Below are 19,189 nucleotides of genomic sequence, written 5' to 3'. Positions count from 1 at the left end.
GGGCCAGCTGGAAAAACCGAGAAAAGGCAGATGTGTCATGGAGGCATGTGCCTGGGAAGCCCCTTCCCCTCTGTGCATGCACCCGGTGGGTCCCTCCCACAGGGCACACTCCGTCCTGCGGAGGACGGGGAGGTGGGGTCTCCCTGGTTAGGGATGAGAACACTGAACCAAGGCCACAGAGTGGTGGGGTCAGGACTTGCACGTGGACTCTTGTATGTTGCAGGTGTGAGGACAGAGCACAGCCCCTGAGCCTGCTGCTCCCTCCGCTACTGGCTGTGTGGCCTTGGGCAAGTTACTTGACCTCTCTGGCTTCAGCGTCCTCCGCTGGGGAATACAATAAGAAGAGTCCCTGTCTCTCGGTGGCTATGTAATGTCCGAGAGTGAAGCCAGCACAGCTCCTGGAGCTGCGCCCAGCAGGCTGGCAGCCCCGTCCGGTGGCCAGGGACCATTGTCCTGGGCCCTGTGGTGCCTGGCACTTGGGTATGCTTGGGAAGCTTTTCCAGGCCCGCTTCTCGTTGTGAGGAATGGGATTTGAATTTCATCCCTGGAGGTCATGGAAAGTGAAAGGGGGAGGAGCGTGGACAGTGCTGGCCGTCCCCGACGTGCTCTCCTGGGCTCAGGGCTCACTCTTCCCACATTGAAGGCGGCTGTCCCCACGGACTGCTCTTCCCCGCTTTCCAGGAGAGCCTGAATTTGTATAAATTATTCACACACACGCACCCAAAAGAGAACATAACTGGATGTATTTATATCTGGTTTGAAGTTTCTAACAACACATCACTTCTAAGAAAAGCCCTAAGGGGAAAAAAAAAAAAAAGCCAGACAACCAAACCCTTCTCCCCGCTCCCCCAGCCCCTCTGCACCCCGGTGTGGCTGAGAAATCACGAGGGGCGGCGTGTATAGGTGTTCCGTGGCGTCCCAGGCCTCCACCTTACGATGGCATCTGGAGAATGCCCAGTGTGTGTCTGGCTGAAGGTGTGGGTACCTGCCCAGCTCTGGCAGCCCGGCGGGACCCCTCTCCCTCCTCCCAGGCAGAGGCGTTCCTCCCTGCGGAGCGGTCACCTGCCTCTGGGACATCCACGCTCAATGTGGGTCTTGATGTCCCATCTGTGCTGGGATGGGTCTCCCAGACTTCTAGGCCCAGTAGGGCCTGCTGCTCTTCTTCTGGGCTGGCTCCTCCTCTCCCACAGCGGGGCAGCTACAGGGCCCTCCCCTGAAAAGCCTTTTCCAGCCTGGAACAGCAGCTGTGGAGTCGTTTGGATGGACTCCTTAAGCCGCAGTCTCCGTGCTGAGTGGCGGTGCTGCCATCAGCAGTAGCAGGCCCATCCCTTCCTCCTCCTGCCTCTCTGCCTTTAGTCCCCAAGGCAGCCACCCTGCAAAGACAGTTGCAGAGCGCCTCCTGTGCTCTGGGCTTGGCACCAGTGCCAGGCACATGGGATGGAGGTGACTGAGGCCCTGCCACAGGCCTCCACAGCTTTGGTGGCAGATGAGTGAGTGGAGGGGTCAGAGGGCCCCTGTGGGGGTGCGGCAGGGCCGTGCCCAGGACCTGGGTGGGCAGCGGGGCCTGTGGGGTCATCATGGGCAACCATCTAGTGGGGACACATTCAGTCAGTGGGTCTGTGGGAGCAGCTGGTACCCATGCCTGAGGGGTGGGTGGGGAAGAGGATGTGGAGACACCCTGCCCTGACCACCCCCTGCAGGTAGCTCTGGGGTGGGGGCAGGTGGGCTGAGCTGGGTCACCTGGCAGGTGTGGCGCTTGCCCCCTCCCGGCCTCTCACAGGTGACCTCTTGGGGGATTTCAGGTCATGACACACACTTGTCAGCAGGTGTCCCCCCCGACTCTCGGCCAAGCTAGAGGAGGGTGGGGACACCTCCCAGCAGGCAGAGGGAGAGCCTCTGGGGCTGCTCCTGGAGAGGGCGGGTGGTCTCGGGGGAAGAGGCAGGTACCGAGGCCGACAGCTTTGGGCCCGTGTTTCGAAGTCTGGTGCACAGCTGCCTTCCCATGGCCTATCCGGTGGCCGGGCACCACTGCCACCCCTTGCTGGCAGAATCTTTTGTGTGGCTACCCAGCAGGCCCAGGCTTGCCCAGCCAACAGGGACCACTATTGAGGCATCCAGAAACTCAGGCCAAGTGTACCTGTGTTCGTGGGCGGTGGCCCAGGCCTGCGACGGTTACTTAAGAGTTCAGGTGTGGCCTCTTGGAAAACAGCACCCCCTCACATCCCGTCCATCCAGGCCTGCCATATCTCTTGCTCAAGAGGAGAATTAATCCGTGGGCCTCACATGAAATGCCAGCTTCCACCCCCGGACCCATGCGTGCAGCTCCCGGATGTGTGAGCCCCTCCTGTGCGTGGGCGCTGGGCCAGGTGCAAGGACACTGCAGGGTCATGGCCAGGGGCTCTCCTGGAGGGGGGACAGTGTCTTAGGGGGACCACACAGCATAAGCAGAAGCCACAGGGTCACTTAACCCAGCTGGAAGCCCTGGAAGCCCCTGGAGGCTTTTTGCCGGACGGGGGGCACTGAGGCGAGGTGGGGGCATTGGGGTGAGGTGGCGGCTGTTGTGACAGCTCTGGGACCTGCGTCTTCCCCGAGAATAAAAACACAGCACACATCATTTGGAGAACACCGGTGGTTTACACAGCACTTGCATAGCCAGACTCTCCTGGGTGCCCTTCTGGGCCCCTAAGATGGGCTTTCTGGTCCTAGCAGACTCTTCAGGGGGAAGGGGCTCTAGGACTTGTCTGAATTGTATCAGCATCCTCACAAGGCAGGTATGATCATCCCCATTGTACAGATTAGAAAACTGAGGCTCGGACAGCTGGAGGGCCGTGCTCACTGTCTTGTCTTTGCCCTTGCTCTTCACACCCCCGTGGCCACCCCAGGCTCCTCTGGCTTTTCCTGGGGGCTTCTGCCCGGCACGTTTTGCTCTCCTGATTTTGAGCACACCCCAAGACTTTCCTTCTTTTCATTGCCAGGGCAGCTGAGGGTCTGGGCTACAAGGAGAGAGAGGGACCCTGCGGCAGCTAAGACATGGTGGGGGAGGGGGACTGCTCTGAAGCCCAGCAGCCTGTGGAGAATGTGGCCAAAGCCCCATACCTGTCCCCAGTAATGTACAGAGACACGCGCCTCTTTCACACACCCTTGGAAGCTACACCCAGGGACTCCAGGTTGAGAATTTCTGGCCTGAGTGAGACCCAGACTCCCACCCCCAGCTGTTGATAAGAGGTAACAGCCCCAGTAGTGACTGGACCTCCACGCCTCCATCTGTCCCTGCCTCTGCTCACCCAGCCATGACCGCAGCCGTGCTCACAGACAGGCGTCCATCCAGCAGAAGGTAAAGGGACCCCCAAGGCTATGGCCAGATTCTCACGGGACCATCAGCAATATCACAGCCTTGGAGATGAAGGGGCAGCCTTGGCTGCGTGGAGAAGCGGGGCACATGAGTTTGTTCCAGTCTAGTAAAGATGCTTTCGCAGGCAAAGCCGTGCAGCACAGTTAAGAGAGAGGCCTTCGGGGTCAGGAATGCCTGGCTTTGAACTTCAGCTCTGCTCCTTCTCAGCCTCCCTCCTTGGAGCCTCAGTTTCTCATTTGTGAAATGGGGACAGGGAAAGCACCCACCTCTTGGGGATCCTGTGGGATACAGGAGCCTCCTGGGCCTCACTAGCAGGCTCTGGCGGCCACAATCATGCATGTTCCCCGGTGTGGAGGGGCGTCTCTTCCCATACGTGCTTCTGACAGTGGTCCACGGCATTGCACAGCTTGGCAGCCTCCTGGCTCCTGCACCAGAAGCTCGGGCCCAAGGCACACTGGTCAGTGCCCAGAAGTGGGGTCCTGGGGCCGTGGCAGGCCCCCACCTTTTTGCACACGGCCACGGGGTCCATCATGTCCATGAGACTCTCAATGAGCACGGGCTCGTACTGGGTGACGAAGTGCTTGCACTGGATCATGTAGGGCAGCGGCAGGAGGCTGCAGCCGCCCTTGAAGGCCATCAGGATGTCGCGCTTGGTGCTCTTGCTCTCTAGGTTGTTGGAGGACACCGTGAGCAGCCTCTTACACCCGTTGCAGAAGCTGCCTTGGTTCTCCGTGTCCCACTCTGGGGATGGCACGACTGCATGGGCTTCATGGACTGCCCGTGCCCGCCTCTGGTTGCCACACAGCCGGATGAACTTGCACACCTTCTCTGGGGTGATTTTGGCTACAAGCTGCACCAAAGGGGGGCTGTAGGTGTCCACCAAGATGACACACTCCTTCCTGATGGAGGCGGGCATTACTGTGCACACGCGCTCCAGGGCGTGGGTGATCATGAGCTCAGAGCTGTTGGACATGAGCCAGCTGTCCAGCTTCTGCACCACGCTCATGCACACCTCACAGGTCACGCCGGCCTGCATCTGCATCTCACTCTGTTTCCTCGGCAACCCCAGCTCCAGCGAGGGGACCCCGTCCACAGCCAATGCTTGAGTCAAGCGGGCAGGAGCCACTAGCTCCTCACAGAATCCCCCCTTCTCGCAGACCTCCCTCGGCGGGAGCAGCCTCAGTGCTTGCTCGGCAGGGACAAAAAACTGGTGGAGGTAGTTCCTGCAGAGGACAGCCAGGCCAGGCCCCACGGACTCACACTGCTCCTCCAAGTTCAAGTCAGCCAAGGTCACGTTGGCCCGGACAGCATCCTGGAGTCGGGAGACCTGCCGTACACAGTCTTGGCACAGAGCTCCTTCAGGCATCTGCGGAGGGTGGAAGCTAAGGGGCCCATTGGCCATGAACGGAGCCACAGCCTCGGAGGTGTCCTCTTTGGAGAGCGGCCCCCGGGTGGCCAGGTGCCTCTGCAGCGGCTCACAGAGGCTGAGCGCGGTGCACACCTGTGCTGGGGCGCTGTCCGGGGCCCCGCGGAGCATGCTCAGGACGGCTAGACTGTGGGTGTCCACCATCCAAATGCATCTGGCTGAAGACTCCTGGCTGGGAAGCCACTCACAGGCCTTCGTCACCAAAGTCAGCTTGTCAGACTCCGTGGCGTCAGGGTTCAGCCCGTTGCCTGCGGCGGCTGCTATGTCCTGGCATAGGTCACAGGGCAGAGATTTCATGGTGGGCTTGTTCCATACGGCCCCTTGGCAGTATGCCACGGCCCCACACCTGGCAGCTGCCTGCAGATCCTGACACCATACCGCCGAGCCCTTGGCACACCCCTGGGGGCCTGAGGTGGGGCTGGCCATGGCGGCCCCCAGGAGGCTGGGCAGGAGGAGCAGGGCACACAGCATGCTGCCCCAGGGACTCTCTGGCTCCAGAGCACCCAGCAGCGGCTGCTGCTATAAACCCGGCTCTCCTGCCTGGCCCAGGGGGAGGCGCAGACAGGCAGCCCCACCTCCTGGCCACTCCTGCTGCCTGACTCACACCCTGCGCCTTGGGGTTCCCGGCCTGTTGGGCTTCGCTCTTACAGTGCCAGGAACACCATCCCTCCCCTCTTCTCCCTTGGATAAGATAAACTCTTACCAGCTTTCCGAGCCTAGCTGATATGTGAATGAAGCTCGGCTCTTAGGCCCTTTCCCCAGGAAGCCCTCCTGGCATTCCCCCCCCCCCCCCCCCCCGCTGTACCCCCACCCTCCCCCACCTATGGCCCCCACCCTCCCCTGGCTGCAGTAACTCCTGGGGTTCCCTTCCCCAAAGCTCGCTGTCCTCTCCTGACTTGTTTGTGTGGCCTGGGTCCTCTCCTGGAGTGTGAGACCCCAGAGGAGTCCCTGCCCCCATTCTGGGAAACACAGAAAGGCTTCCTCTGCTTCATTTGCCAGAAGATTGAATGAACCCAGTGACTGGCCACCCACTGGACGCTGCTGTTTTCTAACTGGGCCTCGGGATCATGTGCCCGGCTGGGGTTCCACCCTTGGCTGTAGCACCCACTGGTGATGCCTTTCAGGGATTTAGTCTTGTTGAGCTTCGGGTCTTCATCTGTGAAGTGTGGGAACCGTGGACCTCACCACTACGCCGCAATAGCCACTCGCAAACCCAGCTCCTGAGCCCAGCCGGTTTCTTCGTTCTGGAAATGTCAATCAAAGGCTGGGTGCGGCTGGTCCGTAGTAAGCATGCATTCAATGTCTGTTGAAGGTACACACACAAAAGGGGTTTGTTTTCACTTCCGTGTCATCTGTTATCTTTTTCTTCTTCCTTCGTTTTAAAAAGTTCTTGGGCAAGAGAGTCCGCTGGGTGAGCACACACAGGCACCGTGATTCGGGTCCTGTTCATTGAATGGAGAATTCTAGAGTCAGCCTCGCCTCTGGCCTAATTGCCACACAGCCAAGGAGTGGGCAGGCCAGAGGCTTGTTGGCAGGGGGCTCCCATGGCCCTGCATGTGGGTGTCCTCAGCTCAGCTTCCTGGGCTTGGGTGCTCGCTAGGAACATGCTTCCCAGTTATGTGGGTCAGTCAGCCTGCCCTGAAATTGCAACAGCCACACATGAGGAATGTAATAGGGCAGAGCGTGTCCCATCAGCCCTCCTGCTGGGGGTAGGGATCACGAAGAGAAGACGGAAAAGGGGATTTGCTGAGTTCTTGCAGTGACTTCCGAGGACTCTGGTTGCCGGGGACCAGTGGAGGGGACAGTCTTAGGGAACAGGTGAGCCTGGGCGTGCTCAGCTGCAGGGTGGCAGCTGGCCAGCACCTCCAGGTCATACCCCAGGTGGGGCTGGAGACATGGGTGTCCTTATCTAGACTTGGCTCCGGCAAGTGCGTGCTGATGCATTTCTGCAGGTTCATGATGTGCCTGCCATTCATTCAGTCCCTCGCCTCTGGAGTCAGACATTTCCGGGGCACCCACTTGCATCCTACCAGGACTTTGGGCACCAGGCTGAAGCAAACAGAAGGCCCTGCCCCTCAGTGTGAACAGGGCTGCATGCCAGACTTCCTGTGCGTCCCTCGAGACCCCGCCCCCACGGCGATGCCTTGGTCTCTTGCACTGAGGGGCTGTGACCCAGGAGGCCAGAATGTCCTCCTCAGGCTCACATCCCTGGAGCCTGGCACACCGCCCCACGAGGACGTGCCAGCATTGCCTTTGTAAGTTGGTCCGTGCTGCCGTGTTTAGTGGTAGAGCCGACATTCTCATTTCTGGGTGGAATTCCACTGGGCAGGTGGAATGCACCACTGGGTCCTGGGCGTATATGAATTAGGTCAGTGCACCACGATGTATTTATCTACTCTACTGCTGATGGGCTTTTGGGCCGATTCCACTTTGGAGCTAGCAGGAGTGGCGGTGCCCTGAAGGCTCCCGTATGTGCCTCGGGATGCACACGTCTTCTCTGTAGGGTTTTAAGGAGGAGTGGTGCTGATGGTGCATGCGTAGTGTGTGTGTGGAGCAGATTCTGCTGGATATCTGCTCCAAAGTGGTTGTGCCCGTTCCCACTCCCCTCAGCAGCATTTAAGGAATTCCGATTGCTCCATGTCTGTTTTGTTTCGGGGGGTGGGGTGTTTTGCGACACCAACGACGGATTCTTACAGACGCCAACTGGGTGCCCTATAATTCATTTCAGTTCTGACTCCAACAACCTGGAGTTAGCTCAGGCCCCACAGGTTAAGGGCTCAGCCCTTACTTTAGACACTAATGATCACAAGTCCAAGGTCGCCGCCCACACTTCTGACGAAGTGGTTCTAAACCGGGGGTGCTGTGACCCCATCCTCAGGCTTGACAATTCCCTGGGGTGGCTCACAGAACAGGAGGCCCTTTGCTTACCTTTCTTATTTATCCTGAAAGCTATGACTCAGGAACTCACGCACAAGGCAAGGACTAGGGGCCAGGGTGCCCAGCTCCCACGCCCTCTGAGGGTGCCACCCTCCCCACGCCTCAACCCAGAAGCTCATCAAACCTCATTGTCAAAGAGTTTCTCTAGAATTTAATCTCCAGCACCCCCGACCCCTTCCCAGAGACCAGGGGGTGGGGCCGGAAGTGCCAGTCCTCGAATGGCTTGGCCTTTCTGGTGACCAGCCCCAGCAGAGACCATCTACGGGCCCCACCCTAGGTCACCTCATTAGCATACATTCATGTGTGATCAGAGGGGCTCGTTATGAATAACAAAATACACTTCAGTCACTCAGCAAATTCCAAGGGTTGGAGCTCCATGCCAGAAAGTGGGACAGAACCAAACATATTTCTTTTTATACCGTGGGGGGTGATGTTGGATCAGAGGATGTTTGCACGAATGGTGCAAGGCACTCCGAGCACCTTTGCCCAGCACACCTGCCCACTTGCTTCCAGGTTCTCTCTGCCCCTCCCTCCTTTCCTCTCACCTGTCTGTCCGCCTACCTAGCCACCTACCTGTCTGTCTACACACACGTACGCATTTGCACATAATTTCTTCATAACCTTGGAGCGCAGGTGGAGACAGACATTGTGTCTCTTTACCCCACTTACTTCGTGCCTATTTCCTGAGGACCAGGATATTCTCTCATAACCACAGTGCATTTACGGAAATAAAGAATTGTAGTGTGGATACGATACTAGAATTTAGCTCACAGCCCAGTTCAGCTTCACCAGCAGCCCTAGTGCTGCCCCATGTGGCACTGATTTCCCAGGTCAAGCCCCAGTCCAGGCTCACACGATGCAATTCCTGGTCGTGGCGCCTCAGTGGCCTTCCAGCGGGAGCTGATGGTAGACTTGTGTTGTCTTTCGTGGCACGGGGGAACTGGCTGGTTATTTTGTAGAATGCCCCTCCGTGCAGGTCTGGCTGGGCTTTCCTCATGACCAGGCCCAGGTCGTGTATCGTATGGAGAGGCATTGTTGATTTATCAGCATTCATGGTCCTTTATCACTAGGATGAGATCTGCCAGTTCCCTTCTCTGTAAAGCTATTTCCCTCTTGTAATTAATAAGCAACATTTAGAAGGGTGTTTTGAGACTGTGTAACTATCTAGTTCCACATCAAATGTTTACACACCTATTTGAGCACCTGCCCGGCATTTTCTAGCTCTGTCTTCCTCCCATATTGATTAGTTTGTATTCTGTGAATAAAAAAGCTTTATCTCCTCCCCTTCCTCTCTCCTTCCTTCTGTTCCCTTCTCCTCCCTCCCGCCTCTTTTCCCTTCCTTCCTCTTTCCTTTTTTCTTTTTTAAAAGAAAGACTCAGGAATTTTAACTCTATGTTTATTATTTTTTACTTTCTTATTTTTAAAAAAATTTTGTTTAATAGACTAAAACCCAACACACCTGCCCCACCTGCTTCGAGGTTCTCACCACCCCTCCCTCCTTTCCTCTCACCTGTCTGTCCAGCTACATAGCCACCTACCCATCTGTCCACAGACATGTATATATTTGCTCCTACTCTTTTCATATCATTGTTTTTGATGCTTAAATGTCCCAGATGTGATCTGTGGGAGCCCCCTTGGGCGTCGTTCAGCACTTCTGTACTTCCCGGCACAGGACATGTTCCAGGCTCATCTTTTGCATTCCTCGAACCAGCCCTGGAATCAATCTGTTCTCCAGGGAACATGGTATTTAGAAACCAAGATCTGGATAGGAATGTGCTCACTGCTCCTGTGCTGTCATGCTTTTTAGGCCCTCTGAGTGACACCCAGCTTCTTCCTGACACGGAGTGAAAGAGGAAGGAGGGAGGGACGGTGTGCACAAATAGAAATACAGAAACATTCACAGACATGGAAATGATGTATACAGATATACGATACACACACACACTCATGCGTGTATTTGTAACCTATTCATCATTCATTCATCCATCCATTTTCACAAGACCACGACTTCACACTGATACCTCCAACACTCAGGGCAGTGTAACTCCCCTGCCCAACAGTGAGCGGCTTGGCTCCCATGATCTGTAACCTGTTTACCTGTTACTGAACCCCAGAATATACCAAAGCCGTTTTATAAACACCAATCCATACTGCTGTGAAATGCAAACCCTGCTAACTAGTGCACTCTCTTGCTGTACATTTCTCTTTTTTCTGTTGAGATAAATTTCACATACGTCTAAATGCACACATCTTCACACACCTGCAGAATGAACACCCCAATCAAGGGACAGAATAGTCCCACGTGCTCCCTCCCAGTTACTTGTCAATGAGATCAAACACTTTTCTGATTTTGTTCCCACCACGGATTAATTTTGCCTGTTCTTGAACCTCATGTTGGTGGCATGGAAACAGGAGGGGAAAGGATGTCCCCCATGTCTGCCTCTCCCACTTGCTGTGACGAGATCCACGCATGCTGTTCTCACGGCTGTAGGCTGTCCCTTCCCCTTGCTGGGAGTGCCTCATCGTGTGGTTTTCCCACATCTGTTTATCCACTGTGGGCTGGCATGGGGTGGTTTCCAGTTTGGGGTTATCAGTTTGGGGTTATTCAAACATGGCTGCTCTGAACATCTTGGTGATGTCAGATGGTGTGCAGAACGTGAGTTTCTGTAGGGTGTGCACCTGTGGGGCAGGTGGGTGTGTGCTCAGCAGATCCCCCAGGACTTCTCCAAAGTGGCCACACCAGCTGCCATCACCCACCCATGTTGCCAGTGCTGGTTGCTCCACATGGCTCTGATTTCACCCCTTCAGAAAATGCAGGGAATGGTATCACAGATGTTCATCCTCCACCCACACTTTAACAAATGCTACCATTGGTTGTTTTTTTTGTTTGTTTGTTTGTTTGTTTTTTTGGCAAACCCCATTTATTTCAAAAAGCTACATGAAAAGTATTCACATTTTCTCCCCAAGTAAAGACAAGCCTGGCCACAATGGAGTTAGGGAGGATGAGAGGAGGCCACCTTGTGGGTGGGACTCTGACCTGGAGCCTGGGGCTAGGGAGGAAGGAGCAAAGAGGGGGGCTCTCTCCCCAAATAATTATTCTGGGGAACAAAGCCTGCCTGTGGCTTGCTTCAAGGAGGGGTATCTTTCAGGGTGAATAAGGGAGACTTCGATGCCAACAGAGGGAGAGTGCCCTTACCTCCACTTCCAAGGTTTTGGTCCTTTCACCCCCATTTCACCATTGGCCCTTGTGGCCCTGCTGTGCGGGAGGGAAGGGGTTGCCCTGTGTGCACAGCACCATGTGCTCCTGTTTCTCTCTCTGAATGGGGAGGGGCCAGGTGACAGGGCTGCCTCCTCCTCCTGAAGCCCCGTGGGGCTTGCCCAGCCTTCTCCGAAAATTTGGTCCCAGACAGTGCCACCCTACCAGTCCACCATCCCCTCTGCCTGGCCACCAACTGCCACCACTTGCTCCCTGCCCACTCCCATGCTGCCTCTGCTCCCGCTTTCCTTCCCAAGTCTCCTGGGCGATGCCCCTGTCCCTTGCCAGGGCCCACTTTCATTGCCCGGCCACATGGGGCCTGGAGGGTGGGAATTATGGGTCACTCATTTGACAAGCATTTTCCAAGCCCTGTTGTGAGCTGAGATGGGTGGGGACTGCTGGGTAGTAGGGGCTCAGTGGGGACGAAGAGTTGCTCTTTGGGCTGGGGAGACAGACCGTGAATGAGTGAACATGACGTGACTGCTGAAATGGCAGGTGGAAGGGAGTTCCGTGAGTGAGAGACGGGGAGGGGCAGGGGGGTTCCATAGAGTAAGAGACAGTGGGAAGAAGGGGAGGGGCGGAAGGGATTCCTCTTCTCCCAGCCCAGGTTACCATCCGCGGCCTCCCCCAGCCCAGATCACCCTCCACCCTCTCCCTCAGCCCAGGTCACCACCCACCCTCTCCCTCAGCCCAGATCACCCTCCACCCCCTCCCCCAGCCCAGGTCACCCTCCACCCCCTCCCCCAGCTCAGGTCACCCTCCACCCCCTCCCCCAGCCCAGGTTGCCATCCACCTCCTCCTTCAGGTCCCCTCCTCTCAAGCAGGAGCCCACTGGCTCCCGGAGGGAGGGAAAGGTGGTGCTTGAGGGAGGTAGCCTTCACAGGTGAGTGCTGTGGTGAGGAAGACGGGACCACTCCTTCCTCCTGGGGTCTCTTCTGCTCCCAGCTGACCTGCTGCCCCTAGCTGGGACAGCCCCACCCCAGAGGTCAACCCTGAGGCCGTGGTTTCTGCCCTGTTTCATGATATCAACAAAGCAGAGAGCAGCCCCCCGCCCCCGCCCAGGCCCAGCCCCAGCACAGGGCCCTTAGCAGGCACCCCAGAACTCCTGTGAGCAGTGTGGAAGTTCCTCAGGCTGATGAAACAAGGTGCCACAGATGGGGTGGGGGTGTGTTCTGGAGGTGTCCGACACCTGAAATCAGGGTGTCAGCAGGGCCGTGCTCCCTCCAAAGGCTGCTCAAGGCTCCTTCCTGCCTCCTCCCGGCTTCTGGCGGGGCCAGCAATCCCTGCTGGGCCGGGTTTGCAGTGGCACTGGCCTAGTCTCTGCCTCTGTCGTGGCTTTCTTCTCTGTGTGCCTGTGTCCAGATGTCCTTCCTATGAGAATACCAGTGATTGGATTAGGGCCCACCCGAATTGAATATGATCTCAGCTCAACTAATGACATCTGCAAAGACCCTGTCTCCAAATTAGGTCACATCACAGGTACCAGGGGTTAGGGCTTGAACGTATCTTTTCTGGGGAGGAGGGGGCACAATTCAACCCTCAACTCATGGATTCTGGGCACCAGTGTCCTTGACCCTAAACTCGACTGTGGTTCAGATCCAGCCTTGGCTGTGAGAAGCCAGGAGGGGCCCCCTGTGGTGCAGAGAGTCTGGGGTTAGGGCGGGCGGGCACCTGGTGTTGGTGGGCTCCCCAGTCTGGCTGCGGTCTGTAAAGCCCTCTGAGCACACCGCCAGGATGGCAGGATTGGAACCTCATCTCCCTGGGCCACACAGGCCTGAGACACAGGGAGCTTTAGGAGCCAGAACTCCAGTTCCTTAGACCCTACAACCTGAAACCTTGAGAGGCACCAAAACTTCCAGCCACAGTGGCCCCAACTCCAGGCACTTAGAAACCCTGTCATAAAGCTTAGCCTTCTCATAAGGCGTGGAGACCCAGGCTCTGTGGCATCAGGACCGGAGACCACAGGGGCTCAGGTGTGGATGCTCCGGACTTTGGGGCCTTGAGCCCACACCTCCAGAGTCAGAGACCTTCTTTCCGGGGTCCCAGTACCTTGGTGTTGGGGGCACAAATACAGAGTGCTGAGCTGGGTAAGCGTCTCCCATGCACCAACACCGTGGGCAGCCTGGCTTCCTCCCTCCTGAGTCTGCAGCTCCTCTGGAGGCATCGGAAGCCAGCAGGCGGTGTCCCGCAGGGTCTTCCCCAGTGTGGGCAGGTGTGCCTGCCTCTGCTTCCCCCACCTGGCTGCAGCTGCTGGCCGACCTGAACACAACAGGCCACATGCACCCACCTGCCCCCAAAAGCCCCTTGAGCAAGCGGGAGTGCCTCACCCACAGGTAAACGGGCTGTCTCATCCCCACGGGTGAAGGTTGAGGGCTCATGAAGCGGGCAGAATCCCTCCTTCCCTGTTAGAGGAGGGAAATAAGCAGATCCTAAAAGCAAACGCTTGGACCATGTTTATTTGGCTTTACGTTCATACACGTATTCAGCAATTATTCACTAAGAGCCTACTACGTGCTGAGTACCAGTCTAGGTGCTGGGAATACTTGAGTTACCAAAACAGACAGAAACACGGACTCCTGGAACTTATATTCCAGTGGAGGAAGCAGAAATTAAACAACGTGTATAATAAGAGTTACCACACGGAGGAAAGAGATGAGTGAGGGAGAGACAGTGCAGAGCTTGTAAGGGGACGGAGGACGGGCCGTGTGTGTTCAGGGAATGCCTCTGTGATTCAACAGAACATTTGAGTGTAAGCTTGGAGGAGCTGTGAGAGTCACGTTGGTGTCCTGGTCTGCACCAAGCAGTGAGGCCAGCCTGTGCAAAGGTCCTGTGGCAGGTGGGTGCAGGAAGAACAGGGGCCAGGAGACTTAAGCCGAGTGATGGGGTGGGAGCAGAAGGTACCACGGTCAGAGGGACCATGTGGGTGGACTCTGGATGTTCCTGCAAGGGCAGTGGGGAGCCATGGCGGGGTTTTGGAGGGCTGCCGTGATCCCACGGTGCTTCTAGAAGGATCGAGCTGGGGCAAGGCTGGAGGCAGGGAACGTGCTGAGGAGGAGTCAGGAGTGCCTGTGGTGGTCCAGAGGAGGGGTGGCTCAGGTGGTGACAGTAGGTGACAGGCTGCAGATTCAGCATCTGCTTGAAGTTAGATCCAGTAAACAGGATTTGCTGGTGGATTGAATGTGGCATGTGTGAGAAAGAGAAGGGTCAGGGACACACCAAACATTTGGCCTGGGCCACTCGGACGATGAGCCGGAGGAGGGACCCAGGCAGGCAGACCTGCTGGCCTGTAGTTGCAACACCAGGTGCCCAAGGCAGTGTAGGGAGGGACCCGGGACTGGGCCATCACTGCAGGTGACCAGAGGGAGGGGTCAGGGGAGGCCTAGGCTCGTGAGATGGGCTGGCTGTCTCTTCTTCCAGGAGGTCAGGACTGGGTTGGGACAGGCCGATGGGGACCTCAGCACTGACATGGTGAGGGTGAGGGCTGTGGGACATGCCTGCAGAGGTGCCCTTGGGACAGACGCTTGGGACTTGGCAATGAGGACAAGACCTGAGGAGAAAAGTACAGAAGTCACAGGCTCTGGCTGGTGTTTGAGGTCCTGAGGTTGGGGACATCCTGGGGGAAATCCAGGGGAAAGGAGCCCGGGATGACGGGGTAGAACTGGGTCTGGAGGGGCTGCTGGGTTCGCAGCCCAAGCTGTGGGAGGGGGTCCTTGGAGGAGCACGAGGCCTGCTGCCAGGGAGGGATTTGGGCGATGTGGAATCACAGGTGCCCTCTATGTGTGAGAAGTCCTGGGGCACAGCAGCGAGTCCATGGATGGAGAGGGACTGGGGAAGAAGCGTCAGTGCTGGACCCCTTGGCCTCTGTTCAGGAGTAGAAGGCGGAACAGGGTGGAACAGAGCCAGGACGGAGGCTGTAGGGAGGCCGGAGGAGGGAGGCAAGGGCCGAAACGTTTCTCTGAGCTGCATTGCTCAGGATGCTGTGGCCCTGGGCCAGTCACTAAGCCGTCAGGCTGACCTTTCCTCAGGGTCATAGTGGACCCAACCCTCCTGAGTTGCTGGGAGCTGGATACGTCAGGAAACACAGGACCCCAGAGGGGCCCAGGGACACCAGCTGCTTCTCTTGGTCGGAGCTGTCATCCCTGGGCCACAGGCAGTGTCTCCACTGAGAACAGAGGGGCAGGGGACAGGTGCCCACCTGCCCAGCCCCACCCTCGCACCTGCAGTTCCTCAGGCAGAGCCAAATGCCCAGCTGCTTTCTCTCCTTTTTCTTTTCTTTCTCTTTTCTGCCTTCTCCCCTCCTCTATTCCTTTCCTTTCATTTCTTCCCCCCTCCTTCCTTCCTCCCCATCTTCCCTTCCTTTCCCTTCCCTTTTGGTTGAGCTTAAAGCCAATGAAAGAGCGGCAGACTGGGGGTTGGGGGCATGGGGAGAAAGGAAGGAGGTGGGGGGAGGGGAGAAAAGAACCTTATTCCTCAGCAGAGCTGAGCATCAGTAAGCCTCTGATGTCACGCAGTGAGTTGGAGGGACACAGGCCCTCGGCCCCACGCCCCACCCACCCCAGGAACTGTGGGTGGCCTTCCGCACCCCCCATGGCACCTCGAAGCGGCATCTGCAGCATCAGGCTGGAGGTGGCTTCACTAGGGCTTAGGGCTTCAGTACATGAATTTTCGGGGACACAATTCTACCCACAGGGTCATCACTGAGTATTTGTGAGTATTGGGGGTACATGCTGGGGTGCGATAGGATGATTCCAATCAACTCAGATGCCCGGCACACTGCTGAGGGGCCGCCCCTGCAGCTGGCCTATCCTGAGCCCTCAGGAGGGACTGAGCCTGCTCCTCTGTCCCCAGCGTGACCCTGAGCAGCCCTGTTGGGGTGCTGGGGGGTGGGATCCAGGCCTGGAGTCGGGGCATGAGCACAGGGGCCATGACTCTTTGAGCCCCTGTTCCTGGCACACAAGGGGTGTACCCCAGCATGAGTGCCAGCCACGCCAGGCATCGCTTAGCGGCAGCCACCAGGAGCAATTCTTCGTGCAGTGTCGTGGGGAAGCCCCAAGATGTGGAGATCAGGGTCCCCTCAGCTTCAGCAGGGCTGGCTCTGAGCCCGACTCACCTCTCCATCCCCCGTGAGCTGAGATACATCTGGCACTGGCCCTCCTGGCACAGAGGAGCTGAGAGAAGCCGTGTCACTGTTGCTGACAAGTACTTCTCTCAGCTATAGGAGCGGGTCCCAGAAGGACCCCGTGTGCTCAGTTCTGGGGGCCAGAAGTCCTAGATGAAGGTGTGGGCAGGGCTGATTCCTTCTGAGGCTGTGAAAGTGGCTGCATCCTCCTTGTAACTCCCTGGAAGGAGGTTACCGGCTGAGGGGAAGGGTGCTTAGGCCCAGGAACCGAGAGGAGGTCAGCCATCCTGGCATCCCCTGCCTGGGTGAGCTGACTTCTGCCTTCGTGCCTTGCCCTGTGTGTAAAGAGAGGATCGTACGAGTGCCTATCAGTTAAAAGTCAGAACATCCGGCTAAGTCCCTGGCATGTGGTAAACCCTGTATATAGTGTCTGTTTTACAGATGGGAACACTGAGTTTCAGAGCCAGGGTCGACCTGAACTGAGACTTCCAATTGAGCCCGTATGCGCACATGGATCGTTTTAGATCCACAACTTCGATTTGGATTTTACTCCAGTTCTGGAAAGGGTTCTGTTTTGCAGGGAGAGATAAACACGCAACTCACAAATAAGTCCATCTGCGCGTTGGGAATTTGGACCTCCAAACTTGGCCGCCAGGGCACGGGGATCCTCCAGGCTCAGGCTTGGGGCAGGACCCTGAGGAGACTGCTGCTCCTGGAAGATGGAGCCTAGCATTTTGAAATTGCAATCATGAAACAAGCTATGACACAGGGTGGGACGGGGCCTGTGCCCCCCAGGACGCTGGACAGAGGGGAGCGCGCTGCAGGTGTTTCAGGTTGTTGAGAGGGGAAGCCCTGCGGACACAGCAGAGCCGACTCCCCATCCCTCCGCCCCAGACGTGGCCTCCATGTGCAGGCGGCTGCCTTCCCGTCCCATCTGTGCCTGCTCGGTTTTGCCACACGTGTCGCTGTGTCACCAGCTGTGAATGTGCGTGAGGGGCTGACGCTGGGGGCCGGCGGAGGCTTGCTCTGGGCCGCGCTCGGTGTTAAGTCCAGGAAACGCACACTGTAGATGGGCAGGAGTCCACTGTGAGAAGAGCCAGGACTTTGGCTGCGTCCGTTCTGCGGCACACTCGTGTTTTGTGCCCTGCACTGTCCTGCTGCTCCAGGCCCTGTCTCCTGCAAGCCAGCAGGGTGTGGTGCCCGGAGGTGAAACTGCAGTGCAGGGCAAGGGGCATCTGCCGTGTGACCCAGCGTGGCCAAGGCGTGCTCAGAGCCCTGCGCCAGCCAGGCAGAGAAATGCCGGGCTCTAAGCTCCTGTAGTCCAAGGAAGGGGTTTGCCTGCCTGTCTTCCTGCCTTCCTTCCTCTTCCCTCCCTCTCTCCTTCCTCCCTCCCTCCCTCCTTCCTTCCTTCTTTCCTTCCCTCTCCCTTTCTCTCCCACTCTCTCTTCCTTCCTCTCCTTTCCCTCTTTTCCTCCCTCTGTCACTTCCTTCCTCTATCCTTTCCTTCTTTCCTTCCTGCCTGCCTTCCTCCATCCCTGCCTTCCTCCCTTCCTTCCTTTCTCTCCCCTCCTTCCCTTTCTCCCTTCCTCTCCTCTCCCTTCTTTCTCTCTCCCTTCTTCTCATTTCCTTCCCTCCCCCTCCCCTCCCTCCTTCCCTCCCTTCCTCCTTCTCTCCCTTCCTTCATTCCTTTCCTCCTTCCCTTTCTCTCCCCTCCCTCCTCCCTCCCTCCCTTCCTTCCCTCCTTCCCTCCCTTCCTTTCTCTTCCTTCCTTCTTCCTTCCTTCTTTTCTTTCCTCCCTCCTCCCTCCCTCCTCCCTCCCTCCCTCCTTTCCCTCCCCTCCTTTCCCTCCCCTCCCTCCCTCCTTCCTTCCTTCCTTCCTTCCTTCTTTCTTTCCTTCTTTCCTTCCCTTCTTCCCCCCCTCCCTCCCTTCCTTTCTCTCCCCTCCCTACCCCCCCAGCACCTTCACAATAGCCCAGGATGGAGTTTGCAGTCTGACCAGGAGACACAGCCTTGCTCTTCTCCCACCTATGGGTGAACTTGGGCAACTTACCATGTGACACTGTGTCTGTCTCCCTGCCTGACAGGGCCTCTGTGACCCAGCACTGGGTTCAGGATGCACCTGGCATTCGGGACATGCGGGGGCTGCTATGCATTTGTTCCTGGATTCTCACGGGGTGGGCTTGGCCCTGCGCAAGATTATCTGGAGCCCCCACATCCTTCTCTTCCGTATTGGCCCCGGAGGGCAGCAGCTTCTCAGAAGACAGAGTCTGTGCTGTCTTCAGCTGTCTTTGGCCTGGAAAATCGCTCCAGTGTTCCAGGAATCCAGCGGCCATCTCCCCTGGCAGCTCTGGTAGCCAGACATTCGTCCACGCCCAGGGTCCCCTCAGAGCACCCCCTCCCTCCCAGAGAGGTTCCTGAGGAATGCACCTGGGGCCAGCGGGAGGGTGGGAGCTGGGGAGACATCTGGAAATGCTTGATCCTTGAAATTAGTTAAACAAATAACGTTTGCTCTCCTGCTTACCCTCCAACAACCCAAACAATGGGGCCCCTGGGACACGTGGGGCCATGCGTTTTCCTGTGTCTGGTCAGGGTTTCTCCAGAAAGGAGGGCCCCAGGATGGATGTGGGCAAGGCCCCCGACACCTTCAGGATCAAGCTCTGCAGACTGCATGTGGCCTCGGGCACTCGGCCCCCAGGCCCTCAGCCTCAGTGTCCTCAGCTGTGTCTGGGGTACTTGCTGGGAGGGTCTTTAAGGACCCCCGTCTGAGACTCCTGAGCTCTGCCTGGTGGTGCTGGGCTCTCTGGAGTGACATGGTGTGTGCCCCTCCAGGCTGCAGGAGGAGTTAAATGAGCCAGGGAAATAATGGCGTGGCTGCCGGGCTGGAAGGGCAGCTGCAGCCCTCACGCCCACTCCTCAACCCTTTCTTGAGCCCCCAGGCACCCAGACGTTGTCAGCCATCACGAGTGAGTCTCAGGTGAGGCCCTGTCATCTTTATGTCTGGGTAACTGTGGCCCATATGCCAAGGCCCCCGTTCCAGGTGAGGCCCCCCCCACTCACCTCCCCTTGCCCCGCAGGACCCCGCATGGCTGTAGGTGCTGT

The 19,189-nt window shown here is 57.4% G+C and overlaps 2 protein-coding genes across 8 annotated transcripts in view; one reads left to right on the top strand and one right to left on the bottom strand.

Annotated features, from left to right (window-relative positions):
• The window catches only part of SORCS2 (sortilin related VPS10 domain containing receptor 2), a 587,909-nt gene that overhangs the window by 263,028 nt on the left and 305,692 nt on the right, over window positions 1-19,189 (top strand). The gene's annotated exons all lie outside the window — the stretch shown is intronic.
• Window positions 2,615-5,327, bottom strand: PSAPL1 (prosaposin like 1). The gene has a single exon (XM_032254115.1). It carries the CDS (start codon window positions 5,247-5,249, stop codon window positions 3,684-3,686), a length of 1,566 nt encoding a protein of 521 aa, XP_032110006.1. The 5' UTR covers window positions 5,250-5,327; the 3' UTR covers window positions 2,615-3,683.

The sequence above is a fragment of the Sapajus apella genome, unplaced genomic scaffold (genome assembly GCF_009761245.1).
Source record: "Sapajus apella isolate SASKATOON/1434 unplaced genomic scaffold, GSC_monkey_1.0 scaffold85, whole genome shotgun sequence".
NCBI lineage: Eukaryota > Metazoa > Chordata > Mammalia > Primates > Cebidae > Sapajus > Sapajus apella.
Note: the sequence above shows the minus strand (reverse complement) of the source record. Positions and strands in the feature narration are given on the sequence as shown.